Genomic DNA, 19,427 nt, shown 5'->3' with positions numbered 1-19,427 from the left:
AGGCAGTGCCCGATAGGCTGGTTTGACAGGTCAATGTGTGGGCTGATTTTGAGGCTTTTGCAGGCCTGTTTTATGGTCTGCCAGTACAATTTTTACTGTTAATTTCCTGATATTAAAGCAAATGTTGCTTACAACAAGCTCAAATCCATGAAATGTTTCATACCTTGCAAAAGTCTTTACAAATTTGAAACTGTCCCAATTTGAAAACATGGTCTACTAAGTCACTCATAAGGCCACTTTTATTTTGGAACTCATGCCTATTTTCTGTCCCAGTCTGACCCTGAAAGATAACCAGTAAGATCTTTAAATCAATACTACCATCAGATCTGACAATCACAGGATCCGAATTAAGCTCATAATTCAACATGTGGCTTCAAAGGACCATACAATGCATACCCATCAGCCAATTTATGTTCCAGTTTCATTAATTATTTTCCTTTGGTTATTGTGTGATTTATGATAATGTACTCATCAGCTCGCTCTAGAGGTCCTAGGGTATATAAATAGTTACTTACTGTAACAGAATTGTCTCGCAATTCAGAATCTGTGGATAGTAGACTCAGATCGCTCAGACAAAGCGAGTGGTTCGTATCCTACAAAAAAAGAAACACACATTATATAAAAGAAATGGCACAAACAAATTTAAAGTGCTTCAAGAACTTTGGAAGAGGGAAAAAAATTATAATAAACCAATAGCGACATCAGGTGACAATGGAAAAACACAGAGGTCATTGGTAGAGATTAAAATTAAAGTAATTCGCTAGCTGAACAGTGAATTTCTTGCACTTAAGGAGACAGCTTCAATATTATGCCGTGGATAGGGCAGTCCTGAAAGATGAGCACTAAACCTGCCACTACTTTTAATCCATCAGATGCATATTGTTCATCACAGTCACTATTTCCTAGCTCAATCACTTCCCAACCTCAGCTAAGTTCTCCCTAAGTCAAGTCTATCTGTGTTTCAGGGGACAGAGTGGAAGAAGACATCATCAACTGGGAGGTGGAACATATCTGCAAGGAGAAGTAGTTCAACCTGTGAATAGGGAGCCCGGGCTCTAAGACTACAAATAATCTGAAACATCCTTGTGTCCCAGGAGATTTGTAGTGAGGCTAAATAACGACAAGGAAGACAGATGACTGTGGACACCCCTTTGTCAAAGTGGCATTAAAGTGTCAAAGCACGGATTAAAGGTAGCATGGCCCAGTCAAGGAATGGAGCGGCAATGTGCATCGTACTCTGTTCCAGCCCCATCCTTCTGAATCACAAACAGCACCACTAGTCTACACTAAAGCATACTGACACACTTCAACGTGTTGCAGACAGAACAGTAGCAAGCAAACTAACCTGGAATGGTGAAGAAGAGGGACTAAAGCAGCCATCTCCTGGGCCTGTTGAATGACAGCAGCGTAGGTTTGAATTCCTCGATAAGGGTGCACGGCAACTGAAGTACCCTACACATGCCTGGCTGCCATCCTGGTGCTTAGGGGACCAGACAGCAGCCTCAAATGTGCTGCCCCAGATTGAGTGTGGGTTTGGCTCCGGCCCGGAGCCATCTTCAATGCTGTTTATGATGGGGGAGTGGGTTAGGGCTGTGTGCTTTGGGGATTGGGTGTGCTTGGTTCTCTCCCTTCTCCTGTTGGGGCCCTTGGCCCCCCTCATTTCGTTTAGGCGTTATCTCATTAGGTGCTGGGGGTAAATCTCCTCTCATTGTGATTAATTGAGCTGTCACGCATAGGATCCTGCTTTATTAGCACCTACGAGCCACAGTGGTTACTGCTCCCCCTTAGTTAGCGGTTGGGGGATTATTAGTTAGGGCGACAGATGCATCCTAGGGAGGGGAGATGTTGGGGGGAGTTGGAAGTTCATTTGGGTTCTTGAGCCTAATTTTTGTTTGTGAAGGTTTTGTTTGTATTTCTTTTTTCTAGGTTTACGGCGGCAACACGGCACATGACAATGGCTAGTGCACATCAACACGGCACAATGGGTCCGAGGGACCCCGTACCCACTCCTGCTGGGTGGGGGTTGGGCTTGGTTATTCAATTTGGGTCTCGGTCGTCCCCACATTAACAATACTCTCCTTGAATGCGAATGGCCTCCTGAATTGCATGAAGCGGTCGGCAGTTCTGAGATACATTAAGTGCCACAGGCCAGCGGTCATTCTCCTGCAGGAGACCCATCTCTTGGGAATGAACTGCGATTCCTGCGCCGGTTTGGTTATGACAGAGTCTATCATTCAGGTTTTACACGTGGCTCTAGAAGAGTCTCCATACTGCTTCAAATTATTCTCTCTAGCTGTTACGGCACACCATATTGATGCAAAGGGCTGCAATGTGAGCACTGAGGGCTGGTTGGAAGCACAGCACATGAAACTTTATCTCCTGTTATATCCCGCCATCTCTACTGCAGGCTTTTCTGCAGTCGCTGAAAACCTTCATCTTAGCTCGCCCACAGGACGTTACAGTGATTGGGGGACTTTAATGCACTTCCGGACCCGGTCTGGACCCCTCTTCCGCCCTGTACCCAACGAGGCGCTCCAGCGCAGCTCACATGACCTCCTGGGCTGATTCACAGGGCCTTTGTGACGTCTGGCGCTCTTGGCATCCTACCCACATGGCATACACCCATCAGTCTGCTGCGCATACCGCATAATCGTGTATAGACCTGATGTGGTTAGCGGCTGTGGATCTCCTCTCTGTACAATCAGTGCGTATACTTCGGTGTGGCATTTCAGATCACGCCCTATTGCTGTTGTCATGGGGATCCCAAACAAATGTCTTGCGACTAACTTGGAGATTTAATGCACAGTATTTGCAGAACCCTGAGTGCAAGACCTTTATTGAGGAGGAATTACACCAGTTCTTTGAGTTGAATGTTGATTCGGTGTCGTCAGCAGCAACGCTATCGGCAGCTAGTAAGCCATGCCTAAGAGGCCGCCTTATGGGTTATGTTCCGAAGGCTGAGGCGCTGAGCTTTGTGCACCTGACCAACCTTGAGACTCAGTTATTACGTATGGAAGCGCCACTTCTGCGCACGAAACCAAGCATTCTCGTCGTCTCCTTGTCACTGCCCGCTCGGAACAGTGGCAGGTTTCCTTGGAGGAGGCGCAGCAGTGTTGGAGAGACTCCACCCAGAGGGTATATGCCACTGGGGACAAAGCTATTGTACTGGCTGGCCACCCGCGGTATTTCCAAGCCAGTGGTTCCTGTGGTTTGTGACTCCTGGGGTTGCTCTGGGAGGAGCTTCCTACCATCGCCCAAACCTTTGCTGATTTTTACAAAGGGCTTTACTCCAGGTGCCCCCTGCCACCGGCGGAAGCCACCAACCACCTCCTAGATACCATACCGCTGCCGACTACACCCACTGCCTTGGTCCAGGAGTTGGACGAAGCCTTGACGTTTGAGGAGGTGAGTGCTGAGAAATCGGGGCTGCAGACCGGGAACACAGCTGGCCCAGATGGGTATCCTATTGAATATTACCAGCTCTTATGAGATTCTTTGTCCCCACCACCTTGCATCAAGGGTTCTTTCCACCAGAATTGGACTGTGCCACTATCGTGGTCGTGCCCAAAGAAGGCCTCTAGAGGGACCAATGTTCCACTTACTGACCGATCTTTTTCATCAACACTGATGTTAAGATTTATGCATAAGTGTTGGCTTTGCCTTATTTTGTACGTCCGCATCAATGCGGATTCATGCTGGGCCGTAGCATGCGCCACGATATAAGCAGGGTCCACATCGCACTGGCTCAGGCGTCAGAGCTTGATGGCAACTTGACCCTCCTACTGGTCAATTTCACAAAGGCATTTGAGTTAGTCATGAGCCTTTATAGATGTAGTTCTTTGTCGGGCTGGGGTGGGGGAGGGGTTCTGTCGGATGATCCGTCTCCTCTATCACTCCCTAACTGCACTAGTTCGGGTGAACGGAGTCTTGTCCCCAACTTTCCCCATTGAATGGGGCACGCGCCAGGGGTGCCCTCTGCCCTGCTGCTTTTTACATTAGCGATAGAACCTCTGGCGCGACTAATACACTTTCTCGGGGTGGGGATGGCAGACTGGATTTGATGACCACATGGCACTATACGCAGACGATATGCTCCTTTTCCTTAGAGATCCACAGAGCACGGAGTCCCGCTGCCTAACACTTCTTTGGCTATATAGTGAGGCGTCTGGGCTCCAGGTCAATGAGGGCAAGACCTGCTTAGTGGAGGTGAGGGGTCGAGTCTGGTGCCCCAATATTCCCATTCAACATAACTCTTTTAAGTATTAAGGGGTGTACGTGTCTCCGATGGCAGGCCTGGCTTGGGCTCTTAATTTCCGGGGATTGGACCGATGGCTTGAGCCGGAACTTATCCAATGGGCCAAGCTGCCACTAAATCCCATGAGGTACACAGCCCTGTTCGAAATGGTATGTGTCCCACGTTATCTGTACGTGTTGGGCAAATATCCCTATCGCATTCCCTGCAAGTGGTTTCACTCGGTGATCGCTAAATTTACTAACTTTGTCTGGGCTGGGGGTCGGTACAAGGTGGCATTCCATTTGTTGCGTAAATCTCCCTTTGAAGGCGGCCTGGGCTTATCGGACCTGTACCTGTAACCTTACTACCTCGCATCCCACATGGAGCCGATTAATGATTGGCTTACTGGGGGGTGGGACGATCCAGCATATCGGTTGGAAATATGCTCATTGGGCTTAGATGGGGTGCTTGACCTTCTTTATCGGCAGCAACTACCAACTGCGTTGCCTCCCTACACAATGGTTTGCCTTAGCTGCTGAAAGGCAGCTCTCCGTCTCACAAGCTAGGATCACCGTCTGACTAGTATAACCCCCCCCCCCCCACCCCCCATGACATGGGACATGGCTTGGTCGGCTGTCGACACTAGAGGGTTTCTTGCCTTGGGATCATATCGGGATCACGTACCTGCGAGATGTTTTTAAGGATGGAGCCGTTGTGACATTTCAGGACTTAAAACCCGACTACTCACTATCTAATTTACAGTTCTTTCAATATCTTAAGCTGCATCATGCCCTGCTGACTCAGGAGCTTCCAGGCAGAGGGCCACGTCCGCGATATATCATTCTTTAGTCATTCATGCTCCAGACAGTCTCGGGAGGGCCAGACAGAGATGGCTGTCCTGGATGGAGGACCTAGACGAGGATGACTGGAGGTAGGCGTGCATGGCACCCAGGGAACTGGCGATCTCGGCGCGGCTGCGAATGGTGCTGTTCAACAATTTACATGCCACATATCTTACCCCGAGATGCCTACAGCATGTATGCCACGATGCGCAGGCAGTGTGTGCACACTGCATACTCCCCGCAGCTGATTTTTTTCAATGTTGCTTGGAAATGCCCGTTCTTGAAGCCCTTTTAGAAGGAAGTGGGTCACACACTATCTGCGGTCCTCACTCGCCCCCTGGAATTGACGCCCCATGTTGCACTACTAGGACTTGCTGGAGGAGGTGGGAGGACCGAGAGTGGAGGGTGCCTTACTGTTATGGGTAAATCAGAATTGCTGCTTCTTTCTGTCTCACCAGTACGGTCACGTCGTTCCTCTTGCGCGCCAGAACAACTTCGTTGAAGCAACACAGACCTGCTACTGTCTGCAGTTGGGCTCCTTCGCGGTCAGAGCGGACCCCTAATATTCCAATCCAAAGTGCTCACAAGCTTAAGGGGCCTCACACGACGTTTGTTTAAACCTTCTTTATTGGGAGACAGCAGCAATACCAACAATGCCCTCCCAGCAAAGTCTTGCACCAACTTGCCATACGCGTTTCAGGTAGAGTTCCCTTGCTCACTGGCCTGGTGACGAAGTTGTTCTGGCGCACAAGAGAAACGACGTGATCGTACTGGTGAGACGGAAAGAAGCAGCAATTCTGCTTTACCCATAACAGCAACTTACAGTTATTTTAATTTTGGAAGGGAAAATTTAGCAGCATCCAAAATGGTAATACCGAACTGCAAAGACCAAGATGTATTGTTGTAACACGCCTACTAAGGGGAGGACTGATTGCAAAAAATCGCAAGTGCGATTTCATTAACAGCAGCTGTTTCTCCCGACGCCAGGCCAGTGAGCAAGAGAACTCGACCTGAAACGCGTATGGCAAGTTGGTGCAAGACTTTGCTGGGAGGGCATTGTTGGTATTGCTGCTTTCTCCCAATAAAGAACGTTTAAACAAACGTCTTGTGAGGCCCCTTAAGCTTGTGAGCACTTTCGATTGGAATATTATATATGATATATATATATATATATATATATATAAAAACACAGAGCACCAGACTTGGTGAGCCGCACGTCTTGTGTGTGGATTTCTTTCCGCAAGGCAGCACTGTCTACATCAATCACTGCTTAGAACATTCATCTTTAACATGCTTGTGGCAACCGCTACGATATATTATTTACTTGATGTAAGAACTCGGAGTTCCAAGATGCACTTGGCCGACACGCCCACTTGGAGAGACTAGAAATCTGGGCTCCGAGTCTCTGCGTAAGTATGCTGCTCCATGTTTTGCCCCACACCTGTGATCAAGAGCGCGGGACGCTCGAAACGCGTAAGGACTTTGAATTGGGCAGATGAATGTTCTAAGCAGTGATTGATGTAGACAGTGCTGCCTTGCGGAAAGAAATCCACACACAAGACGTGCGGCTCACCAAGTCTGGTGCTCTGTGTTGATATATATATATATATATATATATAGATATACAGAAAACTCTGTTTGTTTGACTCGTCTTCACGCAAGAACGAACACGGACCACAGAATTGGTGCAAGGTTATTTATTGTAAGTGCAAGTCGCCATGACGCGTTTCAGCCCCTCCACGGGCCTTGATCACATGTCACAGCCAGTATAGAAAGTGGTGGTCCAAGTACAAATACATTTAAAAGGAATAACAAAAATTCAATAACACAGAAAGATTGATTCGTGCTAAAGTGTTATTTCATCACACTAAGCACCTGATATATATTAATTAAGGAAACAATTTACAGAAAACATTAGCATAAAAAACCGTTGGTGTGCCCAACTGGGTGGAGGGAGGGAGGAGGGGGACTTGAGTGTGGTAGTGAGGCAAGTGATGACTCTAGGTCGTTCCCAAGTTTAGGTGGAGAAATGCTCCTAAATAGAGCACCATACAACACCTGTGACACTCTGCATCTGCTCAACTCAAATATCTGTTTTCCTAGCAAAGTTTTTAAGCATTGGATTAGCAATTGCTATCCACGCTGAGCTAGAAATGGACAAAGTCTTTTGCCATTTCTACAGCAAAATCTAATCATAGGATTAAGCACAGTGCTATCCAAGCCGAGCTGTAAAATGTCAAAAACCTTTTACCACTCCAGGCACAGTATTACAGCTTTGGATTGGTAAATATCATCCAAGCCAACATGAAATGAATAATAGCAACCCTTGACATGTGTTTCACTATCATTCTAGTGCTATATAACTTTTCTGTGATACCTAGACTTTACACCAAGTCTGGGAAAGGGTGAATTTCACATCTGAGAGGACCATAAATATATCAGAATGGGTTCCCTCTTCAATAAGTGGCACAATAAATTGTTTATAAAGATGAAACGTTAGTATGCTTTGACAAAATCAGGGGGATGTATGAATTAACGAGTGGCATTACCATGAATGCCTTTAGAACGACGCTGGAACCACAACAGCGTCTTGAAAACGAAAGTCGTTACAATTACTTTTTTTACCACAAGTATGCTTTTACCACGAAAATGTAAGTATTTAAAAGGTAAGTATAAACCATATATTATATGAATATATATATATATATGAAAAATGCCTCCTATATCGAAATGAAGCGGAATCTGCACTTTATAGCTTTGCAATCTAGCTTTATTTCTTTGAGTAAACGTCAACGCGTTTCAGCCGTCACCTGACGGATATATATTTCTATCTATATATATATATATATATATATATATATATATATATATATATATGTGTGTGTGCCCCAAATGATTCCTTTTGACAGCACGCTCTCGATCGGTGCAAGTGATGCGGCAAAGGAATCGAGATCCGCAATTATTGCAACCACCAGGAAAGTATTCACTCGCACTCCAGGAGATTCTTTAACACGGCTAGCATTACAGCCATCACCATCACCAGTTCACAAACCAACGCATTACGACCACATTGGTCTTTATACACATATACCCATGCAGCCTATAATGAGGCATTATGGGAGATGTAGTTCACTCAGTGCCAAGTGCATTTTTGGGAAAAACAAAAAATGTTATACATAGTATTGATTAATCAAATTATTATTTAAGGTTGTATCCACATTATTATACAACCTATTGTTCTATCTCATAGTTTGCAGTCCAGATTATGACCATTTTTGCCACATGCATTGTTCCAATGTTATATTAAATCAAGGCTTAGTGGCCTCATATCGTTAATCTTCATATTCGCTTTGGGTTGCCTCCAGTTTGCCATTTTGTGGTTTTAATTAGACATCAGCGGTATGGGTTTTGTCTCAAGTTGATTCAATAGGTAGATTAGTTGATTTCTGAGACTATAGGTGAACATGCAGTTCTTCGTCCCCATTCAATCTATCTGGTTGCTTGGTGTGGAAACAAATTATTAATCTCGACTCCAAACATCTCAATTTTGTCACGCGGTTCCCACCTCTCTCACTGGTCGGGATCGTTGCTAGGCCCCAATTGCTCATTTGTTGCCAGCTGTAATTTGAGTGTGTATGCATATGTTTCGTCATGGCATAGTTGTTGAATTTCTCTGGTTTTGTACGAGTGAAATATCCAACTAACTATAACGTTCCTGAAACCTGTGTTTTTTTCAGTGAATCTCTATTTTTTTTTTAAATGATTATTAGTAACTATAACTTCCCTGATATCTATTTTTTTTTCAATGAATATAAATGTACACATATATATATATGTGTATGTGTGTGTATGTGTGTGTGTAATGGATTTATATTTACTTATAAAATACTTACATTTCCGTTATAAAGGCATGCATGGTAAAGGCATATGCATAGTAGAAATTTATATCACCCTATTAACACACAATCCCTAAACCCTCAAATTATCCTTGCCACCCAAAAACCCATATCCACCCTAAACCCTAAAATTACCCTTGCCCCTAAAAACCCCACACCCACCCTAAACACTAAAAATACCTTTGCCACCCAAAAACCCATACCCAACATAAACCCTAAAAATACCCTTGCCACTCAAAAACCCATACTCACCCTAAACCCTAAAATTACCCTTACCACCCAAAAACCCACATCCACCCTAAACACTATAAATTCTCTACCAAGCAAAAAAACATATCCACCCTAAACCCTAAAATTTCCTTTACCACCCAAAATTCCATACTTATCCTAAACACTTGAAAATACCCTTGCCATCCAAACCCCACACCCAACCTAAATCCTAAAATTACCCTTGACTGCCAAAAACCCATAGCCACCCTAAACCTTACAAAAGAAAATACCCTTGCCACCCAAACTCCTAAAATTGCCCTTACCAACCAAAAACCCATATTTACCATAAACCCTACAAAATACCCTTGCCACTTAAACCCTCACAACCTTCCCAAACCGTTAATAACACTTGCCACCCAAAAAACCCATAGCCACCCCAAACCCTTAAAAATACCCTTGCCACTAATATATATATGTATATATATGTGTGTGTGTTATGTATATATAGTTATATATGCCTCTAGGGGTTGAAACGCGTCATGGAGTAATAGCAAGTTTGCTTGAATAAAAAATTACCAGCACAAAGGAAATTGGTGTCCGTTTCTTTTCTGATTCCGGGGGCGGGGAATCTTGAAGAATCGGTGTTGTGTGTATATATATATATATTGTTAGATCTGGGGGTCTCTAGTTGGCAGAGGTAAGTACCTTAGACCACATAGGGACCCTTGCTTCTAGTCAGGGTACAGGGACACACACGGTAGATAACCCCTGCTCACCCTCTAGGTAGCTTGGCTCGAGCAGACAGGCTTATCCCCAAGGCAATGTGTAAAGTATTTGCACTCTCTCCCCACAATGACCCCACCAGTACACCACAAAGGTAGACCACACAGGTATGTATATAAAAATATATCTTTATATGATGTAGCAGGAAGAAGTATGATCACTTCAGGGTATGTTGCACACAAACTTAATGGTTATACTAGGTTGCTAGGAAGTTTCTTTTACTCTACGAACAGTCTCAAGTCTCTTCTCGCTATCACAGGGGGGTATTACAGCAGTGCTGTAATATTCAGGCAGTTCTTCTCACCGTGCGCGGTATGCGGCCGTTTCAGCGTGGGCAGATTCTTCCGTGACAGCCCCGGCCGGTCGCATCCACCCTTCCGCCCGCTCTCGACAATCCAACGAGCGGCGGGAAGGCAGTGCGGCCCTTCTCCTCCTTGGCTCACAGGCTGGGGCACGCTGAAGGCACTCACCGCTCCCTCGACGAAGATGGGTCACACCGTAGACTTGGGCACCACTCCACCGGCTTCTCGGGACGTCCGGACGTCGCTTGGCCAATCCCAGCGCGGCTTCAGCGAGGGGGGCTCGACGCTCTCAACCAATGAGAGGACAACGACTGCTCAGGATGTCTCAATGACGCTGGCCAATCCCAGCGCGGCGTTTAGTGAGGGGGCTCGGTCCTCTGCACCAATGAGAGGGCAGCGGGCTCGATCTTCGCCTTGGAAGCGCCGGCAAGGTACGGCGAGATTGCGGGGCGATGTGCGGCCCTCAGGTCAGGGCAAAATCCTCACGGCAATAGGGATTGGAGGGTGTGGGCCACGGACAGGCCGCCCTCAGGTCTCAGTTGATAGCCTAAAGCAGGATTCACGAGGGGAGGCCACACAGTCCTCCGACCTTCGCAAACCGCCGTGTGTCGATGTACACACCGATCGGGGATTTCAGCAGCGGTTGGCAAACTCACGCTCCCGGCCCTTACAGCACAATCGTGATAGCGGAGGTCAGTTTCTTGGGAACCTTTTAACCCTGGGTTCCATAACAGGAGGCCAGCTCTTCTCAGGCCCTTGGAGACTCAGTTACAGACACAGCACACAGCAAAGTCGTGGTAGTTTCAAGTAGGCAGGGGCACAGCACACAGCAAGCCCTTCTTCTCTCCTTCAGTTGCACAGCAGAACAGGTCAGCCCTTGGAGCACACAGCAAGGCAATCTTCCTGCAGTTCTTCAGTGGTCCTTCTTCTGGCAGAGGTTCCTCTTGATTGTAGAATCTAAAAATCTGTTGTCAGGGGTCCTTTACTTATACCCCTAAAAGTCTTTGAAGTCTTTGTGCAAGTGGGTCCTGAGCCCGGTCTGATCCAGTTCTGGGTGTTGCTGGAGCACTTTGTTTTCCTGGCTTCTTCTTTCCTTTCAGAGTGAGGGGCAGAGTCGTCAGCCGCCCAGCAGGAGGTGGAGCCAGCACTGTGGCAGGCAGGCACATCCCTATTCACTCCCAGGTGCTACCTCCTCCCTCCACTCTACTTGCAAATGTCGTCATTCAGAAAAGGGCTGACTCAGCCAACCTCCTGGGGGGATCCCCAGCCCCTGTCACTCTCAAACCAGACAGTCAATCCACAAGCATGCCCAGGCACACAGAAGGGTCAGACAAGAGAACAGCTACTCTCTAAAAAGTACTATTCTCCAACTCAGGATTTAAAAACAACCTCTCCTAAAAGATGTGTTATTAAATGCTGAGCTCAGGGATATCAAACACTCATGTCTTATCTTGTTCCTATGAGGAGATAGGCTGATAGCCATTGGCACCAGCCTCCCCCATGTTAGCCTATGGAACAAGATAACCTTGCAGCAGTGAACACACAAAATGGCCGCTGTTCACTACCAGAGCATGGTAGCTGCACTAGCACATGCTCTACCTTTTACATACACTGCACCCTGCCCAGGGGGGTACCTTGGGCCTTCCATAGGGATGACTGATGTGCACAAAAAGGGAAGGGTTAGGCCCGGCCAGTGGGGACACTGGCCAGGAGGACAAGGCAGTCCGGGGACTGCAGGCAGGCCTGCGGCGGCAGGCCTGAGACACCATTTTAGGGCTACACAGGTGGGTGGCGCAATCAGCGCTGCAGACCCACTAGTAGCATCTGTCATCACCAGCCCTGGCACACACAGTGCACTTTACTAGGGACTTCAGGGTGATACAGATATGCCAATCAGGTATATCCAATCAATATGATATTTTACACAGGGAGCACTTACACTCTGGCACTGATTAGCAGTGGCAGAGTGTCCAAAGCATCTAATCCAGCAAAAACGAAATCCAGCACAGCATCAAAAATCCAGGTAGCAGAGGCAAAAGATAGGGGAAAAACCCACGCCAAGGATGTCAGGTATATATATATATATATATATATATATATATATATATATATATATATATATATATATATATACACATATATATATATATACACATATATATATATATACACATATATACACATATATACACATATATATATATATATATATTCACTGAAAAAACCATGGGTTTCACACACGTTATAGTTAGGAATTAGCATTTAAAAAACCTTGCAAATTCAATGAAAAAACCAAAGGTTTCACACATGTTATAGTTAGCTGGACATTTCACTCGTAAAAAACCAATGAAATTCCCCCATTATAGTTAGTTCAGCTAACTATAACTCGCGCGCCCGCAATGCACTACTGATGACGTCACATATTACATCACTCATGACATGGTCAGTGACATCACTCATGACATCACTGATGACATCTCAAATGACATCACTGATAACATCATCCAGTGAATGTGTGTTTTTCTGAAAATTAAATATGTTTTATATATGTATATCTCAAGGTCAATGAAAGAATAAATGGGTATATAAGTGTCTAAATGGATGCTTTGTTTTTGAAAAATTTATTGTGTAACTGACTGATTAAGTGTATCATAGTGAATACATGGCTTACTGAGTAATGTTTAAATATGAAAATATCTGTATCAGTCTCTCACTTTGTGTATAAGTGGCTGCATGGGTTGGTGAGTAGCTTCATGGGTGTCTATATAGGTTATTAGTTGTTTTTTTGAGTATCAGTCTGAGTGTCTGTATGGTTCCGTGGGGGGTATTATGTAGTGCATAGGTGCATGAATGAGTGATTCACTCTTTGTATGTGTTGAAGACAGCATGTGTGCAGGACTGTATGGGTGGATGAGTGTGTGTATGGGTGTGTTAGTGAGTGAATGACTGTCTCAATAGTGTCTTTATGAGTAACTACATATCTATTAAAATAGTATATGTGACTATTGGTGTATATAAGTGAGTATATGTGAGAGTGAGAGATTGAAAGAGTTCCTGTATGAATAAGTATGTGTTTCTATAAGTGATTGTTTATAAGACTAAGTATGTGTAAGTTTCCGTAGAAGTAAGTGTGGTGGTGTGTGTATAACTGTATAAGCTAATAAATGTATGTTTGTTTCTTTATTAGCATGAGTGAGTATGTGTGAGTAACTCTATGGATGAGTGGCATTGTGTAACAGGATGTATAGGTGTATGAGTACATATGATGAGTGAGTGCATGTATGAGTGACTGTATAGGACTGTTGGTGAATGAGTGGATGTGTATGTGGTTCTTAGAATTACTTAAGAGGTTCTTGTAACTGGTATTGGTATGTCCATTGTTTTAAAAATTTTAGTCTCTATTTTTGAATGTGTGTATCAAAGGTTATATTAGGGGAAGAGGAGGTCTGCCACTCTATCACAAGGATGATGTCATCAGTGATGTCATCAGTGATGTCATTTGAGATGTCATGAGTGATGTCATCAGTGATGTCAGTGACCATGTCATGAGTGATGTAATATGTGATGTCATCAGTAGTGCATTGCGGGCGCGCGAGTTATAGTTAGCTGAACTAACTATAACGGGGGAATTTCATTGGTTTTTTACGAGTGAAATGTCCAGCTAACTATAACATGTGTGAAACCTTTGGTTTTTTCATTGAATTTGCAAGGTTTTTTAAATGCTAATTCCTAACTATAACGTGTGTGAAACCCATGGTTTTTTCAGTGAATTTGCAAGGTTTTTTAAATGCTAATTCCTAACTATAACGTGTGTGAAACCCATGGTTTTTTCAGTGAATTTGCAAGGTTTTTTAAATGCTAATTCTTATTTTTTTATTTTTTTTCAATTTTTTTAACATATTTTTATTTTAATTTTCTTTCCTTTTTTAAAGACTATGGTTATATTTTAAAAATTCTACAATATATTTTTTTTTTTTACCATTTTTTTTAAACTAAACAGGTAAGATTTATTAGTATAACAGTGTTTTTTTTCCCCCTTTTTTTATTTTTTTATTATTTTTTTAACGTGCGCGTACGGTAAGCGCACGTCTTGCTTTCATTACGTTAGATTTCTACGCTGTTTGCGTTCATTTACGCAATTTGCGTAGACGTACGTCATGCGCGCGCAGCGCGTAACGCGTACGCTGCACGCGCATGTTACGCGGAAGTGAAGGGGCGTGCCTGTTTTGCGCATGCTCGCGCGCGCGTGTCTTTTTTACGCGCATGCGTACTTTTACCGTAAGCGCTCCGTAAGCGTAACGTACGCGCACGGTGGGTCATGTGATCATGAAACACAACTTTTGATTGGTTGAAACTACTTTCAGTTCTAGAACTCTCCTACACCACACCCATTCCCCTCATTTCTGCTTGTGATCCCTTAGGAGAAGGAGCTGAGTTGTCTTTGTGATATGATGGCAGAACAGCAGAACTCTTCTGAGAGTGAGGCTAGCAGCACTACCTTGAGGCAGAGAAGGAGGAAACAAAAGAGCTCTTTCATATGGGAGTATTTTTCTTTTCCAGAGGGCAAGAAAAAGGTAAATGCACCCTTAGTGACTTGTAAGCTTTGTGGCCGTGTACTTTCAAGAGGGAATCCCAACAAGAAGTATTCCTTCGGGAATCACACCATGTTGAGACACCTTCAAGATGTACACGGTAGGACACATGCTCGACATACTGAAGGTAACCCTTCAGTAAGTCAACCAAGCACATCCACAGCAGCTCAGCCTGGTCCATCATCTGCAGGGCCGAGTCCATCTTCGGTAGGTCAGCTGAGCCCTTCATCTGTGGGGGGAGCATCTCCTTTTTCTCGTCCTCTGGAAACCAACCATCGGTTTGCAAGGGTTTTAATTCGGTGCGCCACTTGTCATGATCTAATTTGTCATAGGGAGACCAGTGTTGCCCTAGTGAACAATTTAATAGATCAGCACATTTGTCGTACTGACTAATATTCCCATTCTTTCTTTCCTCTGTCCCTGCATGAACACAACGGCTCTTTTAAGAGCCAACCTTACCTTTTAACTTTTTTTTATATATTTTTTAAAACTTTTTTTTATTTTTTTTTTACCGTACGCGTACGGTACGCGTATTTTTTTTTTTTTTTTTTAAAAACTAAAAATCAATTATCACATTACAAGGTCCTTGAGAGACTACAATGAAAAACTGAAAATGTGATTGTGGAGAAGTGGAAAAAAGGGACCATGACATTTTTGACTTACCATACCCACTCAAATTTTTTTTTTTATTAATTTAATTTTAATTGCTTTAAAAATGGTTCAAGTTTTCGAAAATGTTCTATCTCAATCTGAAAAAAAGAAAAAAGTATTAATATTTAATAAAACATTTTATAATACAGTACACATATTTACATATTTTCCCAAAACATTTTTTGCCTTTTTTTTGCTGTTTTCAGAATATATTGCATTTCACTATAAATTGTGAAAGCAATTGCATTCATCATTTAACAGCGGGCAAAAAAAAAAATAACAATCTCAAAGATTGTTTTAAAAAAGCCCAGAATCTCTTTTAACTTAAACATAACATTATAGAAATGCATAATATTCTTAAAAAATATCATCTAATATCAATACTTATTTCTTTAAAATACCGTCTGACATTTTTGTTTCAGAAGTATAATCACAAAAATATATCTCAAATAACTCCACAATACATCTGGTTCCATTTCCTTTAGGCCAAATAGTAATTTTAAAATTCTTTTTTGATTAAATTTCCAATGGTAATCCAATAAAATTCTAAAGTTTAAATTGTACAGATCTCACCGATTCTCTGTAACATTTTGGTTTCCGAAAAATTAATCAATAATTAAATAAGTCCACAATACAATTGTTTACCTTTCCTCATGGCCAAATAGTAATTTTAAAAATCTTTTTTGAATAAATTTCCAATGGCAATCCAATAACATTCCAAAATTTAAATTGTGCAGATGTTACCGATTTTGTCTAAATTTTTGGTTTTCCAAAGTTTCATTAAAAATTTAAAAAGTCCACATTACAATTGGTTACCTTTCCATTAGGCCAAATGATAATTTGTAAAATCATTTTTTTTGAAAATTCCAATGGTAATCCAATAAAATGGTAAAATTGTTTTGTACAGATCTTGCCAAGTCTCTCTAAAATTTAGGTTTCAGGAAGATTAGATAGGAATTTGCTAAGTCAAAAGGCAAACGTTGCTTGAAAATCAATTGGGAATCATTACACAGTGTCCAGCCTTTTTCACATTTAAGATAAACTGTGTAATGTCCAGAAGTAACAGTAGGTCCTTCATGGAAAATTATTGCAACTGTTACAAAAGTTTTTCCTGAAATTGATAATTGCTGTCCTGTAAACTTCTTTATTAAAGTATCCAATTTTGAACCATCAGCTTTACATTGTTGCATCATTAAAATTACATACTGTCCGTATTCCTTTAAAATTAACGTTGAAAACATGTCAGATTTACACTCACCGCATTGCATGCTATGATTAGCATCTTTAACTAATTTAGCAAAAGTGACTGTTTTACTTTCTGGCAATGTTAAATAAATAAATCTTTCAGAATCAACATTAGAGCCACATGTATTGTAACAGTCTTCACAACTATGTTCCCATTTATAAGAGACACCAAACATATTTTCAATGGGAACCCCTTCTTCTTCCAGTACCTGAAGAAAAAACATCAAGAATTCCTGTGCGTCTTGCTGTACATTTTGAGAAAACTGTGTTCGTCCTGAACATACATCTAAAAGTTTTCTAATTTCAGTAGCACTTTCTATTTGAGTTTTATCATTACTCAGCTTTTGAAAAAGGAGACTCAACTCAGAACAGAATCTTTTTCTCTGATTTACTATTATCTGCTCTTGCACACTTTCCAGATAAAATGCAACATTCAGCACTACATTAGCGTAGCAGTTGACACCAGAGCTATTTTCAAAATAACATCCTATAACCTCTTCTTCATTTTCCTTTTTCTTTTTGCTTGCAATTACATCACTCCTCTTTTTTTTCCTCCTCTCTACATCTTCATTACAGATATTCTCATTTCTCCTTTTACGAGAAACTACACGTTTCTCCAACACAGGATACTGACCTAAATGAGGAGCATAGGTTCTTCTTAATCTATTATACTCCTTTACACAATTTGTATCAGCACTAACTTTTGAGTCATCAAAGTCTATCATGAATAAACCAGATAATGTTTTCACTCGTGACAAAGCTACATAAGCCATACCTTCTTTGAACACAGTTGAACCAATGTTCACAAAAGCACAATCTACAGTCAATCCTTGAGACTTGTGAATAGTTACAGCATATGCTAGAGAAAACGGAAACTGCTTCCTACGTACATATAAGTCTTTCACAAGCATGAAACGAACTGAACAACGACAAATGTCTTTAACTTCTTCTATCTGATCAAATTTTATTTTTAAACATTCAATTCCATCTTTTTTCTGATAATTAATAAAACCCACAACTCTTCCCATAGCTCCATTAACTAAACCTTTTTCAACATCCAAATTTCTCCTTAAAAATACTCTACAGTTCATGCAAACATATAGATTTTTTTCTAATCCAGCTGTTTTGGAAATGTTCTTCTCTAGAGAATCCAATTTATTTTTCAGTGTGCCTGTTAATGTGATAGTAATTCTTCCATCCTCAAATTTTGTCCACTGCTTCCAATTTCCTGATATCTTCCTTTTCCAATTTTAAAAGATCCTCATTGAATATTGAGCATTCACGTAGAGTTGGCATTAAGCAGATGACACTTTTCTTTTCTGCAATGTTCTTGTATATCTTCTCTGCAACTATTTCTTCCTTTGGAAATAAATTATGTAGCAGCCGACTCTGTAATGCTTTTTTGCCAACTTCTGTGAGTAGTCCAATCCTGATATCTTTCAGAATACTTCCATATTCTTCATCGTTTGCTTGCCTCATATTAGTAGTAAGTTCCTTGTACTCAAAGAAGGACCAAATATTTGCATTACCGATGCTTCCCAATGACTTCTTTGTGTCTTCATGTGTCACAGTATTAAACACTGGTTGTCCTTTAACTGGAGTAAGTTGTAGAAGATCCCCAAAAACTATGACATGTTTTCCACCAAATAACACGTCATAGTCTGTCCTTAGAATTTGCTGCATTCTTAAATGCACAAAGGCAAGCATTAAGTTTGATACCATGCTCACCTCATCAATAATGAGAACTTGCATCTTCTTCAATACTCTTGAAACTTCCAAGCATGCTTCTCCAGTTAGCTTGTTGTATTGTATTTTGTTCTCATGCTCCACTGGTAACATTAGCAAACGATGTAAGGTGATTCCTTTTATGTTATATGCTGCTAACCCAGTTGGAGCAGTAACCACACAAGACAAAGTAGAATCCGTTTTTTGCTGTAGGTAGCTTCTGATGACTTTTATTAGGAAACTTTTTCCAGTTCCAGCTTGTCCGCTTACATACATCCTGATTGGATGAAATGATGTGCATGAGCACTCTTTTTTTTCATGTAGAAATCCGTGATCAATTTTGTTTCTGATCTCTTCATAAATTTGTTGCTGTTCTTCATTCAGTTGTCTTTCCAAATTTTCTAAGTCTATAAATTCTTCTTGAGCTTGATTCATAGCCGTTTCCACTTCATTCATGGCTATTGATGCTTCATTTTCAACGATTGGTTGTCCTAGGGGATCTTGACTGAGTGTTCCTGAACTTTGGCTGTCTTGAGAACTGTCTCTAGCTACTTCTGCTGCAATTGTAGTTTCCTGTTCAATTTCTTCATTTAACATTTGCAGATAAGTTGTGAATGTACTGCATTGTATGCTGTCTTTGCAAGCATTAAATGAATCTTCATAGCTTTGAAATTCTCCCAGTAGTTTATCCTCTGTACACCATGGTTTAAACAGCTGTAAAAGAGCCAAGTAGTAAAATTCCTTTTTGTCAGTAGTGTCGCAACTCAGCTTCCTGTGATTTATCAAACTTCCTTTTGTTTGCTTCACCAAACACCCTTCCTCACCAATGACTTTATATTTTCCATTGTTGATGTCTTCTGCGGCTTTCCGTGAATAAATGTAGTTCTGCAGCACTTCATAGAGACACATGTTCTCCAGATGATGACTTCTCTTGGGATAATATGTGT

General features: G+C 42.2%; 1 protein-coding gene across 1 annotated transcript in view; it reads right to left on the bottom strand.

The window, feature by feature from the left end:
- MTF1 (metal regulatory transcription factor 1) overlaps positions 1-19,427 on the bottom strand; it is a 210,048-nt gene that overhangs the window by 68,123 nt on the left and 122,498 nt on the right. Inside the window, exon 6 of the mRNA XM_085647879.1 lies at positions 516-593. Coding sequence (XP_085504005.1) covers positions 516-593 — 78 coding nt within the window. The remainder of the gene's footprint in view (positions 1-515; positions 594-19,427) is intronic.

Source organism: Triturus cristatus, chromosome 3_2, assembly GCF_964204655.1.
Source record: "Triturus cristatus chromosome 3_2, aTriCri1.1, whole genome shotgun sequence".
Classification (NCBI taxonomy): domain Eukaryota; kingdom Metazoa; phylum Chordata; class Amphibia; order Caudata; family Salamandridae; genus Triturus; species Triturus cristatus.
Note: the sequence above shows the minus strand (reverse complement) of the source record. Positions and strands in the feature narration are given on the sequence as shown.